Source organism: Typopeltis vanoorti, chromosome 10 (assembly GCF_054136105.1).
Source record: "Typopeltis vanoorti isolate ZY-2024b chromosome 10, IOZ_Tvanoo_1.0, whole genome shotgun sequence".
NCBI classification, from domain to species: Eukaryota; Metazoa; Arthropoda; class Arachnida; order Uropygi; family Thelyphonidae; genus Typopeltis; species Typopeltis vanoorti.
The window spans coordinates 34,108,983-34,123,989 of record NC_143558.1 but is presented as its reverse complement, the minus strand read 5'-3'; the positions used below and the strand labels follow the sequence as shown (position 1 = coordinate 34,123,989).

Genomic DNA, 15,007 nt, shown 5'->3' with positions numbered 1-15,007 from the left:
TTCTTGGAACAGACTAATAAGCTCTGCCAAATTAAGCATGAAATTAAATTATGGCAGTCCAGCCATTCTAACCGAGGAAGTTGTTCTTGTCTGGCTCCACATATGCCGTCATCACACACACTCTCCTTTCTACTGAAGGGCGATGATATGCCTATGTGAGTTTTGTGACTTTGGACTATCCATCACTCATATTTTAATTGACTGTTTTGCTAACGAGCACAGTCATTATTATAATCTGTCTGAGCCGTAAACACTTAAGCTGATGTTATGAGACTCATTGACTGTCAACCTGCTTTTTTCTTAAGTTTTACAGAGTTCTTTACCACCTTATATAAATTATACTTTTTAGTCTATATAAGTTTTATGAATTGTAATATTTTTAGTACTCTTTATCTGTTTTATATGATGGTTTTACATTTATTTTTCTACACTGATTTTATGCGACCTTATTTATTAAATAGTATATTTAATAACTGTTTCTTTTATGATTGTTATTTAGATTTTTATGTATAATTTTTAGACCTATATATGCATTTCATTTATTACGTGCTTTGGTGCAGCATGATGATAGCTATCCTTCCACCATTAAAATCTCAAAACAAGCTGATGCTGATTGATAGATTAAAACAAACAAAAAAAATTTTTTAAAAAATGTGTATTTGGGTGGGAGAGGTGAGTGCAAAATTTAAGGTGACTATTGTGTATCACAGAAGTCAATCCTTGGTCCATTATTATTTAATCTCATATTAATGCAATTGAGAAGGATTTAATAATAGACTTATTTTCTGATGATACAAAGATAGGGTAGAGTTATCAGAAATGAACCTGACATGTAGTACTTGCAAAATGATTTGAATAAGCTGGAATTGTCTCAAATTGAAAATGGCTGTCAGTTCAATGTTGGTAAATGTAAAGTTATATAATTTGATGTGTTGAGATATCTAGTGGCATGTTATTTTGGCAGGATTATGTTAGAAGAAACTGATCAAGCTAGGGTCTTGAAGTTTAAGGTCTATACAGGCAAACATTATTAAATTCAGCCCAGAGGATAATTGCGGTGCAGAAATGAACATTGAAATATAAAGATAAAGAAGTCATTGTGTCTCTTTATAATGCCTTCATATGACCTTGCACGAACTGTTGTGTGCAGAGATCTGGTCTCCTGATTTCTTTCTCGATGCAGGTGGTGTCACGCGTACAAAGGAGAATGTTGAAAATGATATCAGGTCTGTAGAGTGTAGGTTATCAGGAGATTGAGAATTTGTGGACTGCAGACACTAGCAAATAGGAGAAAGAGGGACGATTTGATAGATGCCTTCAGACTTCTGAAAGGATCATAAAGGATACCAGCAGATGGAATTTTTAAATTTATGGAGATAATGAGAGGGCAACCTGGGAAGTTGAGAATGTGAATTCAAAGGGATGAGAGCTAAATTTTTCTCTCATAGGGCTGTGTGTGATTGGAATGACTTGTCTTTGGAGGTGGTAAGTGAAGTAATTTGAAGAAATTCATGAAAAGGGACAACTGGTATGGGTGTGTGGCCTCCTTCAAATGAGTCCCACACTCCCTTTGACGACAATAATGCATATGCAGACTGATCAAAGCTTTATACAAGCGAACTATAACATGCTTACGTCTGTATGTCATCATCCTTTGATTCATTGTCAAAATCCTCTGTGCTGAAATTTTAGGTTCGTCGCTACCAAATCCCTCCACTTCAGTATATTTTTTTTTTCTTTTTAATCTAATTCTCTAGAAAAGCACCACTCTAGAGAGCATAGAATTTTTCAAGTCATTTTAGGCTTCAATAAGTAAAGCAGTGATCTTGCACTAGATCAGTGGTCGGCAACCTTTTTTGGAGTGAAGAGCCATTTTTAAAATTATATCTGTTATAAAAAAAAAAAAAAAAATTAGGGGGCCGCACGTAGTAATGAGCAACCAATGGCCTGCGGGCTGCCTGTGGCCCTCTCAGGTTTTTTGTACAGTGCACGGTGTTCGTTTTGTGGCAGAATTAGTATATTTTAATTAAAAATCTATTTTATGAATGTTGATTTTTACATGTGGATTTATTTGAGCAGGTTAAAAAATTAAAATATACCTAAATAATGGAAAATAAATTAATACTTATCAAAGAAAAACAAAATATTCTTTATACAGATCGAACAGCATATTTGATTTACTATTTAATTGCTCATCACTGCTTTAAATTTAGAAACTACATCGAAAAATATAATTAAATTATTTATTTGGTTTTTTTTTACAGTAATAAGTTATCATACTTGTAAAACACAGGAATGGCATGTCAAAAGAAATTATATATTTTTAAATATTAAATAATAAAACAAAATGGATTTAGAAAAGGACGATCATGTATAAACCCAGCCTTCTGCCTAAAATTAATAATAGAGAAAAGAAGAGAATATAATTTAGAAACACATATTGCATTTATTGACTTTGAAAAAGCATTTGACAAAGTTAAAAGAAACATATTATTTAACATATTAAAAGAAAGACAAATACCAAATAATATCCTAAAAGCTGTCACAAGTATATATGAAAATAATCAAATACAAATAAGATTAAATCATGAGTTATCATATACAAGAGAGATAAACCAAGGGGTCCGACAGAGATGTCCCCTCTCAGCAACTCTTTTTAATATCTACTTAAATGAAATAATAATAAAATGGAGTAAAAATTTACATCAAGGAATTAAACTTTCACCTACAGTTAACTTAAACACTCTCCTCTTTGCAGACGACCAAATAATAATTACAAATTCTGAAGATAACTTATAGAAAGCTATTTTAAATCTAAATGAGATATCCAAAGATTATGGTATGATAATATCAATGGAAAAATCAAAAACTATGGCCTTTAAAGGACAAGATCCAGCAAGAACTAAAATAGTATTAGATAACAAGATCTTAGAACAGGTGAATTCATTTAACTACCTAGGATGTATGATCACTTATGAAAATGAAAAAGATATAAACATAAAAATTGCAAAATATTTAAAAATAACAGGAGTAATTAACTCTATATTTAAACCAAACCTAGTTCAAAAACAAACCAGGCTAAAAGTATACAATACATTAGCCCTACTGGTCTTAATGTATGGAAGCGAAATCTGGACAATAAAACAAAAAGACAAACAAAGATTAACAACAGCAGAAATGAAGTTTATGAGAAAAACTGTAAAGTATACCCTATTTGATCACAAAAGAAACGAAGATATTATGAAAGAATTAAACCAAGAACCAGTAATTGAAAAAATTAAAAAAATATAAACATAGATGGATGGAACACGTTCAAAGAATGAAAACAGAAAGATTACCAAAACAAGCCTTAAAGTACAAGCCATTAGGAAAAAGAAAACCAGGACGTCCTCTTAAAGGATTCAACGATGACTTCTAAGGCCGGAACAGGCCATACTAGTCCTAAATCCTTGATACGTATGATGATGATGAAATAATAAAAGGAAGATTTCCTCCTCCTTACAAAAACATATGTATAAAATTCAATAATATACCTATTTAATTTTTTTCATTTAAAATATCTTCTTAGTGTGACTTTTGTTGTTGAACTTCTTGGAATAGTTTCTCAGTATGTGGCGAATACGCTGTAATTTTCATTTTCAAACATGACAAAGGACTCGCTTTGTTTAGTTGGTTTCTCAACTTACTTTTAATAAAAATCATATTAGAAAATATTTGCTCACAGAAATATGGCAATCCGAAAATCAATAGAAGTCCAAATGCGTATGTTTTTAACTGAATGCAAATGTCCGGTAAACAATTCCACGTTTCAAATACAATCTGATCTTGCTTTTTAAGATTTTCTATTTCAGACCATTTGTGTTGTGTTGCAAGGGTAGATTTTTGTCTTTCCAACTCCTCCAGGTCAGCTTGAAGATTTCTAAATTTTGAATTCCACAAATCCTTGGTTTTCAGGTCTTCTAACTCAAGTTGAAATGCAGCCTCATCAATTCCAGCAAAAGGTGAAAAATTTAATTCTACAGGATTAATTTCAAGTGGTTGCAATAAAAATTACATAGTTGCCTTGTTCTTTCTAAACTCCTCAAATCTCCCATTAAATTCAGGTTGTATATTTACCACAATTTCTTTGAAAAAGGTTAAATTTATGGAATTATCAGCTTGTTCTTGTTGATATTTCTTCAACGTAGGAAAATGTAATAATGTGCCTTTCTCTAAGTCTGTCGCAAACAAATATAATTTTTGTTCGAACGAAATCACTTCTAAAAGAAAAACTGCTGTATTTCCTTTTCCCTGTAGTAGTTTCTTATTTAGTGCATTTAAATGGTAAGTCATATCCACCATGAAGTAGAATTTTTGTAACCAGTGAGTATCTTTGAATATATCTTCAAGGTCTTTTTGTCTTAGAAACAACTTAACCTCTCCAAGGCTGGTGGCAAATCGCATCAACACCTCACCTCTGGAAAGCCATCTTATTCTGTTATGCAAAAGAAGATCGGAATATTCACAATTGATTTCTTTAAGAAGTTCACAAAATTGCTGATGATGTAGCAGTCTTGCCATTATTTTGTTAACAATTTCTACAACTAAATCCATCACTACTGTTATCTCTTTTGGAAAAGTTTGTGCACAAAGTATCGCTTGATAGATTATGCAGTGAAAGGAAAACACATCATGCAAAATTTCTTTTTTAAATAAAGAAACAAAACCATTTTTTGTACCTCTCACGCTTGCCACCCAATCGGTCGCAATAGATATTTGTTAATATCGATACCCTTACTTTTCAAGCAAGTGGTAACAGCAGATTCAATGTCTTCTCCACGAGTTTGTCCTGTAAGTGGCAGTATGTCGAGTAATTCTTCCTGAGGTCTTTGAGAGTTTACGTATCTACAAATAAGTACAATCTGTGTAATGTCATCCACATCGCATGATTCGTCACAGGCAATGGAGAATCCTGGTGTTGAATTTAGATCTGTAACCTGCTGATGTTATATCTTCTGCCATTCGTATAGTTCTGTCCCTTACAATCTTAGAAGATAATGGCATGTCTTTTATTTTTGTAATTATTCCGCTTTGTTTTTAAAATTGCAGAAGAGAAATTCGGAAATTTTAATAAAACATTCTTTCACATATTCGCCATCCGTAAAAGGTTTTCCTCGTTTAACAACTTCTTGAGCGGCCGCAAAACTAGCAATAGTTGTATTTCTTGATGCTTTTATCCATTTGGAAAATGAACATTTAGTTAGGTTTACTTTGCATTGCAGCTCTTCTACTGCCTTTTTTCTTTCATCTCCCTGTGGATATGCTTTGTCAAATGTATCGTGTTTATTTAAAAATGTCTTTGTATATTTGATTTTTTATTGTTTGGAAGCTTTCATGGTATATTAAACACATTGGAAATCGTGCCGTATTTGCTACAAATGCGTAGGTTTCGGTCCATTCAGTTTTAAACTCCCCATTTTCTTGTTCTATCTTTCTCTTCTTTGCTGACATTTTAAATACTACAAAAATATTTTTATTTTGTTAATATTTAATTTAATGTTACAATATTCATGTTACCTAACACAATCATGAGTAAATGAAAGCACTGCAACGTCCACTACAAAACCTTTATTTATTTTAACAAAGTGAGCAGATTTACAGACCACACCTGCATTCAGACAGGCAAGTGCTACCATAGTGCTACATGTGCTAGCCTAGTATGACGTATTTGGTTTAATAAATTAAAACAACAAAATAAAATATAACTTAAGTTATGTTTTATGTTGTTTGATGTTTAATGATTTAATTTTTAATTAAATCATTAAAACTCATGATTTTGTACTGCAAGTGTTATGTTTCTCATCATATTCATAAAATAATTAACACAGTCCATCATAGTAATTCTTACTACCGCATCATGAATGAAATCAGGAAGATTAATTCTTTCCATTCCCGAAGACAAAAACCTCTCTCACATTTTTATCTTCGAAAAAATGTTTTCTACGGAATTAAGCATGTACGAATATGGTGAAAGCAATTTTAATTGCATGAATAATTAAAACAAATATTTGACAAATCAGTGGGTTTATGAATTCTTGCATTATCCATGATAATCCAAGACGAATGTAAAGAAGGATTATCGCATATGATTTCAAAGAGTTCAAACATGAAAGTATTAAATTTTTCAGCATCGCATGTACTATTTTAATTGTAAAATATCCTCGACTTAATGTAAAAAGTCCTTGATTAAATGTAAAATGTCCTTAATTTATTGCAGATGCTATATTTAGAGTTTTTAGTTTCTAATTCAATAAATAACATTCATTTTGCATTATTCAAAAATAGATTGTTTAATAACGAAAAGAGTCGCAATTATTCATTCAAAGAGCCATATGCGGCTCCTGAGCCACAGGTTGCTGACCGCTGCACTAAATGATAAAATTCATCTCAAACATAAAGACAATCAAAAACATTGATATCCATGATGGGATTTGAACATCTAGCCTGGTGGTTAGAGAGCAGGTGTGATAACCAAAATATGGTAATATTTTGATTGTATTTAATAATGACATAAATAAACGAGCTTCATGGTGTTTTGCTGTCTTGGTTAAAAATAAATAATTGTTTTTGCATTTATTCTAATAGGTTGAGAATGTGCAAATTGGGATGCTTGTTGTAGCTCCCTTCTGTCAGCATAGGATAGAAACTTATCATCGAGCAAGGATTGAAAAAGTAGAAGGGCAAACAGCTTCAGTAAGAATTATTCTGTATTAATTTTGCTTTCATACAATATTTAAAGTTTTCCAATTAGCATGAAGATATTCACACAAATTATGATTTCAGTTAAAATACAACCTATTGTTAAATGTTATTAAAGAGCTTACACATGAAGTATCTTCGAGATTTGAAGTCGATCAACAGCCTCTATATACATGTAACCTAGTTGTATTGGTGCTTCATTTGTGTGCGTAGTACTTCAAGGATTAAAAGAATTTAATTTCTTATCAAGCATAATTTACTTTGTGACCAAGTAAAATTTGCTACAAATGTCTCATCCAGAGTATATGGAACATATTTCTGCATTGATTTGCTCTGTTTCTCCACAGATATAGCTCCCATTCATCGAGACTCTGTCACCTCTGCGATAGGGTCTCAATGCATGCGCACACGCACGTACGCGCGCGCACACACACACACACACACACACACACATGATGGAGGGCTGGAAAGTTCTGATAAACACCTACAACAAAATTAATTTTCTGTCTTATATATTCTAAAGGAAAAAGAATAAATTATTACAATTTGATGAAACATTGAAGTAAAGGTTATGTTGAATTTTTTCTTGACAATTATTCATAAGACTATTACACTTTTTTTATATATAATCCAATTTTTTGTATGAATTAGAACCATCAGTTATAACCTAGTCTGTAACCTTCATTTTAGCTTACTAGTTTGTATTCCCTGAGGATGCCAATAGAAAAAATTGGCAAAACATGTAGGAGGATAAAATAAAGCTACTTGACAAAGATTATATATAAAAAAAGTGTAATAATCTTATTGGAGTAAAGGGTTTAAGATGTTTTGTAGTTATATCAATTGCTTTAATGTCATTTTTGTTCTAGGTGCTTTTCAGAACTTGCAGCCCCCCCCCCTCTTATATATAACTCCTGTTGCAACAGGATTTATATATAAATCCTGTTGCAACCTGATACCTAACATAGACTCTGTTGTAGTTCTCACTTACATTCCATGGTCTTTGATTTCTCATAATTTTGATTTATTACTAGTCCACATTTTAAAGTTGGACTAAAAAAAGCAAGCATTGTTCTCTCTCTCTCTCTCTCTGTGTGTGTGTGTGTGTGTGTGTGTGTGTGTGAGTGAGAGAGAGAGAGAGAGAGTGATTAATTTACACGTATTAAGCATCACCTTTATCAATGCTTGGTAAGGACTGCTTACTTTCATTGTTATAAATGTTCTGCTGTCACTGTAGCAAACTTGTCGAGATCACAGAAATAGTTAATGGACAGTTTGCTATGGTGAATTTCATTTAGCATAGAGCTGCAGCTGCTTATAGAACATTGGTATTAACTTTCCAGTAGCTTATTATAGTGAAACTATATTACTACAAGATGAGTGCCAAGATAATCACTGGTGATTCTTCAGTGACACCTGACGAATCACTGAATCTTTACTGAAGATTCACTTCTTTCTCATCTTGATTTCCTTCAAAAAACTGGTGCAGAAGGAACTTATGACCAGGAGCAATGAAATCAGTAAGTGAAATGAAGTATGAACAGCCTATTTTACTTCTTCAAAGAAAAATGCTTGAAAGGGCTTTTATTTAATAAATTATACACTGTATTTCTTCAGTTCTAAGATATCTTCAATTGTAAGAAGCACCATTTTCAGTATAACTGACAAAAAAATATTTCATTAAAAACCATTTAAACATGGAGTGAAATATCTATTTCACTCCATGTTTTTCTATAGTACGAGGGTGGTCTGAAAACTTCTCGGCCTCGACCATAGATGACAACATTATCGGCAAGTTTTTTTTTCCAAGTTGGTACATCTGTCATAAGCATCCATGTGAAATTGCAAGTCATTCTATCAAGTAGTTTTTTTTATATACAGCTGTCTGAAGCAAAAGTTGTCCGTATCCCTTGAAATGGATAAAATTGACTATCGTATGGTTATAAAATTCTTTGTAAAAGAAGGTTTAATGGCAAAAGAAATTTATTCTAAGTTAAAAGTTTATGGGCACTCTTCTCCTTCGTTTTCAACAATTAAGAAATGGGCTGCCGCGTTTAAACGTAGCCGTACCTGCCTTGAAGATGATCCACGTGAAGGATGTCCAAAAAGTGTAACAACACCAGAAATCATTGATCAAGTGCATGAAATTTTTGAGACTATAGGCATTTCAAAAGACCATGTAGAATATATTTTGCATGAAGAATTGCAAATGAAAAAGCTTTGCACAAGATGGGTGCTGCGCTTGCTCACAGCAGATCAAAAACGCACTCGCACGAAAATCTCTATACAGTGCTTAGAGTGTTTTAACAAGAATAAAACCGGTTGTTCAGCACCAAAGAAGACAAAATTGGTTCCATCAGTACATCCATATCTAGGGAATGTTATTCCAATCTTTTAACCAGACTAGACAACAAAATTTGTGAGAAAGGATCCAGTTTGCAGAAGAAAAAATCATCTTTCATCAGGGCAATGCACCTACCACAGGTGTTTTGGCAGTTAAAAAATTAAGGGAACTGCACTATGAATTTTTGGAACATCCACCCTATTTCCCAGATTTGGTTACCTCTGACTTCTGTCTCTTTCCAAAATCAAAACTATTCCTTGCTGGTCAGCGTTTTTCTTCGAATCAAGAGGTAATTTGCAGATCTTACTGAGAACCACTACAAGGCCAGGATAATGGTGCTGGAGCATCGCTGGAATAAATGTATTAGTCTTAAGAGAGATTATGTTGAAAAATAAAAATAATTTTGAAATTATAAATTTGTTTTTCATTGTTAGGCCGAGAACTCTTCAGGCCACCCTCGTACAACTGTCTGAGTAAAATATTTACATTAAGTCTGATTCTTTTGAATTGCTTTTTGACTCAGAATCATTGATGTTCACGCTTTCTCACAAAACAGCATCTTCTATGTCATCTAATGTTCTTCTTATGTTGCATTACATGAGTGCCCCACTAACATTTCTGGTATTTTGTTCTAAGCAGTCGACACCAATTCTACAAAACTTTTGATGTTGGTGTATTCTCTATTTTATCAGAAATTGTCAAAGGAAGATTTTCAGACAGTTACATAAGGATTCATGTTCCTTTGTCAAATGATGCTTAAATGGTTAGTTGACTAAACCATCAAGGAATTGGAGTTGATCTATCATGCCACCAAGAATAATAGCTAAATCACAATGATTTTCAGCGAGCTTATTATTTAATTACTCAGATAAATGTCCAAAGCTGCATCAGGAACTATCTTATTAGGCAGGTTATGTAGAGATTCTGGATGTCTTTTTTAGATCCAGACAAACTTTAGCCACTCTTTCATTAGCTCATGTACCATCCATCCATTTTTTTTTTTTTTTCACATATAACATCTTTGAAAGATCTCATTCTTAGGAACCATTTTTTAGTTTAAAATTACATATGGGACAATGTTTGGTCATTGAAAATTATACACAACATTACAGTGATATGTAGAATTTTTATAACCGTTATACGTGATTGTAACCTTTTTTTTTGGGCAGGAATTGTAAAATGCATCCCAATTTTGGAAGCATTAAAATGTGAAATATATATTTATCTTAGCACCAAAGAAATATATTTTAATAAAATTAATATTGCTTTAATAAATTTGTTGAATTGATGAATAGATGATTTACATCATTTGTTACAATATCCATTACCCTCTTGACTGGAAACCATATATCTACTAATAAGAAGACTTATTTTTAATTTCCTAACTATGCACTGAAACATTACTACATACTATGGTCCCACATGTAGAACCAGAAGAGGCATAGGCTCCAACATTATCATGTACTATCCAACTCTATACCTGGGGATTCGAAGTCATTCTCTGGAAGGTCCTACAGGCCACCAGTGTGGCCTTCAAGGCATGCAAAGAGAGTATCTTGAAATCAGCCCAATTGAGTCCAAAGTTTAGTAAGTCCATATAACTCTGCAGATACTATGCACCTTTAAAAGATGTAGTTGTGAGGTAAATTTTGGTGCAATGTAGTGTTCTTTTTGAAGTAACGTACCAAATCTTGGTTTGCAGCGTAGGACTATACTGAAATGTTAGTCTAATACTGGGGTTCTCCTGCTGTTATTCAACCTATTCTCTGTAATCCTCACTATTGCATTGCTTCTTCTAACATGCACTCACTGTGTGTGTGTGTGTGTGTGGTAACAACATTGATCCACATGAACCAAAATGTATATTCTGACAGCCAGCTCTGCAGTTCTTGTCATTGCTTCTTCCCTGAGTTGTATGAGCTTGAGTTGGCAGAGCATTGATTCTTGTCCTAATTGAATTTATATATTCAAAACCAGGCAGGAAGAGAGTTCCATCCTTGATTCATTGATGCTGAAAGGGAACATGCTTAGATTCTTGTAATGCAGCTCCATCAGCTGAATGTTGCAACATTAAAGCCCATCAGCTTTAATGCTGTTGGGCTTTAATGTTGCAGTGCTTTTTTCAGTGAAGCCTTTGTTCAGTGAAGGTAGTCATATTCAGTGTCCTTTCATTAAGCATACATCCAGAGTGATGTCAATAATCATCCTTAGCACATGAAGTCCTAGAGACATCAAGACATGCTTCTGAAGTGGAGAGAGAATTTCTATAATCTGGAAAGACATAATCTAGGCATCAACCATCACAAGGGAATTCCAAGACCTCCATGGTTTATGGTGGCATGGAAAAACTAGTAGCACATGAAGATATAACCATTAATGGAATGCTGAGCGAACTGCTACATCCATCCTGGATGAGAGAGACTTTACCTAGGAGTAACTTATGATAGTCTAAGAAGAAAATAATTCTGAATGAAGAGCCTTTGTTGAGGTTTAAGTGGAGCTTTACAGAGAAAAGAAAGAAAACATCCTAGAGTGGATGAAAAAGAGAAATGGTCTGTCAGAGAGAGAAAATAACACCAAGGTATCCCCATTCCTCCAGAACCGAGATGGAATGCAAATATGTGCCTTTCAGGGGAAACTACTCAAAGTTCTCAACCTTTAATATCTTATTATTTAAATTAAGGGAATATTAAATCCCACATTGTTTTAAAACCGAATAAGAAACTCGAAGATTGGAATCAGAGTTTCATGCTGAATATAGTATAATAAACTATAAAAGTATTGGCGATTACTAGCCTGAGCTAATGCAAGTAGTCCTAGTACTTTGTACAAACTCGGGTAACTCGCAGCAAAGGTGGTAAAGTTCTGATCACTATTCTTGGTATTTTCCATAATGTAAAAACACATTTCCTAGGAAATATATGCTGTTATTACATTATGGTGGGAGGTCACTATCCAGACTGGTTTCAGCCTTTATTGAGGCTTCATCAGTGAGTTGCTAGACCAAATTAATACCAAAGGGTATAGCGAAAAAAACTTATACTCTGCTATACGAGTTGTCAAAAAGGCATTAAATATCTTGTTTCTACCTAAGGGGACAAGAGAAAGCATGCTCAACTTTGTCTCATTTATGTTTAATCCTCGAACTTTAAGCTGACTGCTTGGTTGAGGAGTTTCTGCAAGCTTTCTTTTAAAGACTGAGTATAAAGTTATTGGCAAATGCATAGCATTAACAGTGGTTGTGTCAAGAGAATAGCCAACGTCTTGGAAGAGAGCAAAGGAACTCTTCAATGGTATAGTTGAAGAAAATACAGGGGGAGGGGAGCGAGAGACAATGTGGTCTCCTTGACATATACCCCTAAGTGCTAGGATGAATGTCGATTTGGAGCCCAGGTAAGGGAATGATTGTAAGGGAATTTGCTGAGTAAATCTGATATTTAGGTGAGAAAAGCTTCTGGACATCCTGCAATAGGACACATCTTGAGGTATAATTGAAGAAAGATGTCAAAGGTCTTTTGGAGGTCCATGGATGCCATAAAGAGAAGTCAAAGTTTGTCAGAATTCAGGGAGAAGAAAGGAAAGAATGAAGATATTCTCAGCATAGCCATTGCAAGGATGAAGCTCTATGCCTAAAATCATGTTGGCTGTATAACCGCAAACATTTAGCTAACACTTTATGAGAAAGATGAGAGAACAAAAGCAACTGTAATTGGACAGTAATCAGAGGATCATCTTCCTTCTTTGTAATAAACACTGTTTTTGACTACATTTTTGAAAATTATGGAGACAACTACCATGTTTGAATAAAAACTTTAGTTTAATATAACTGAAATCTACATTCGACGTTTCGACCTTTATGTCAAGGTCATCTTCTGGAGCATACAACTATACGCAGGAAACAAGCTACACTACAATCAAACTGGTTTGTTAAAGACACTGACCAACTGCTACAACAATTGTTGGCCTGACCTCTGGTGGAGAAAAAAAAATTATACATCAACACTAGAGTTCTATTATTATCTGTTGGTTGTAGAAATACATTGGGGCACAACAAGTATCTATCTATATACATATATTAACATCATGTACACATTCCAGCCAGTTGGTATGGAATGGTTTCTAATACGAGCTGAGGATTGGCTAGAGTCCTGACTTATGCTGGATCTTACATATTAGGTAGGCTGAATGTGTGCCATCCAGATACTTGGAATTTTCATGCCATATTTGTTGTTGATATTTGGGTGGTTTATCAGGATTTCACAGGCTTCCTTAAATTTCCTTTCGTACCAGGTTTTTATGCAGTGTAAAGAGCAGGTGCTTTTCCAGTTGATTTGGTGTAAGGTGTGAGTGCATGGTCTGAGAGGCCTGCTTCACCATAATGGTTATATTTGATGTGTCTAATGTGTTCTTTCTTGCATATAGGGGTTGTCCGTCCTGTTTCACCAATGTACGGTAAGTTACAGGTGCAGCAGATGCAATAGACTCCAGGATGTGCTAATGGGAGGAGAGGATCCTCTAAGGATCGTACATTGGTGAAACAGGACGGACAATCCCTATACGCAAAAAAGAACACATTAGACTCTCACATTAGAATTTGATTGAATGGTGAAAGAACTCCTTTCACCATTCAAATTCACTCTGGACCTTGAAAAAGAAAAATGACTACCATTTCTAGATATCCTAATTAAAAAGCAAGCTAATGGTTGTTTCAACCTCTCAGTTTATAGAAAACCTACAAATATAGGACGTTATTTACACTTCAGCTCCTCCCACCACATTTCTCAAAAACTCAGCATTGTACATATGCTAAAGAAGAGAGCCGTCTGGATTACAACAGACCAGAAAGATCTCCAAGACGAATTGACACTGATATCCAACAACCTCATCTTGAATGGCTACCCCCGCAGTCTTGTTAACAAGATTCTATTCTCTGATCCACCACGAAGACAACAAGAAGACACTCAATATATTACCACAATCGTCATTCCATACATGGGGACAGCCTCCAACAAGGTTGCTAAACTCCTCAAACCACATAAAATAAGAGTGACCTTTAAACATAAAGATACAATTCGAAAACTCTTAAGATCTCCAAAAGACTTCCATCCTTTCTTTAAATATGCTGGAGTTTACAATATTCCATGCTCGTGCAGTTTAAGTTACATCGACCAAACTTCAAGAAGCCTTGAGATAAGACAGAGAGAATACATTGGATATGTCAAAAACAACCGACAAGATATATCAGGCTTATCTTTCTATTTCTCCACAACCAACCATGTAATTGAGTGGAATAAAAGCTGTACTCCTTACATAGAAGAGGATTACAGCTCTCATATTTTTAAAGAAGCCACAATAGTCGCCCGTTCTGTAGAAAATCTTAATAGAAACCAAGGTTTAATCTTATCCAAGATCTGGAAGACCCTAATTAGATGTCTAAACGCACAAGAAATGAACTTTAGTACCAACTATAAAATGTTCCTAAACAAGTAAAATCATGTACGCACCACGTGTATTGCACACATTCAGTGTTGTTTTGTAATTTATAATTAGAATTCTGTTAAAGTCTTGTCTGTAGCATGTTTTGTTAGCTTTAGTTCCTATCATCAGTCCTGTACCCTGAAGATGCCAACAGCTTAAGTTGGTGAAACTAGTTGGTATTAAAATGTTTTTTTCTCAGATACTTGATCAACATTTCCCAAATAGTCAATTCACATAATGGTTGCAATACTTGGTTGTTGTACTGAAGATGCCTATGATAATTGGAGAAAATTTTATAGCTAATAAATTTATTTCACATCAATTTAAGTTTCTATCTTTAATTTTTCAAAGAATAATGGTTCCAAGGACTGATTCCTGGAGTAGACCAGCAAAAGATTCATACCCCCCCCCCCCCCCCAGTATACCACTTTCCTGATGCTGTCCATC

General features: G+C 34.0%; 1 protein-coding gene across 1 annotated transcript in view; it reads left to right on the top strand.

The window, feature by feature from the left end:
• Positions 1-15,007, top strand: part of spn-E (tudor domain containing 9 protein spindle E) — a 469,695-nt gene that overhangs the window by 371,178 nt on the left and 83,510 nt on the right. The window contains exon 28 of the mRNA XM_090399558.1: positions 6,625-6,732. Within this exon, the coding sequence (XP_090255684.1) occupies positions 6,625-6,732 (108 nt within the window). The remainder of the gene's footprint in view (positions 1-6,624; positions 6,733-15,007) is intronic.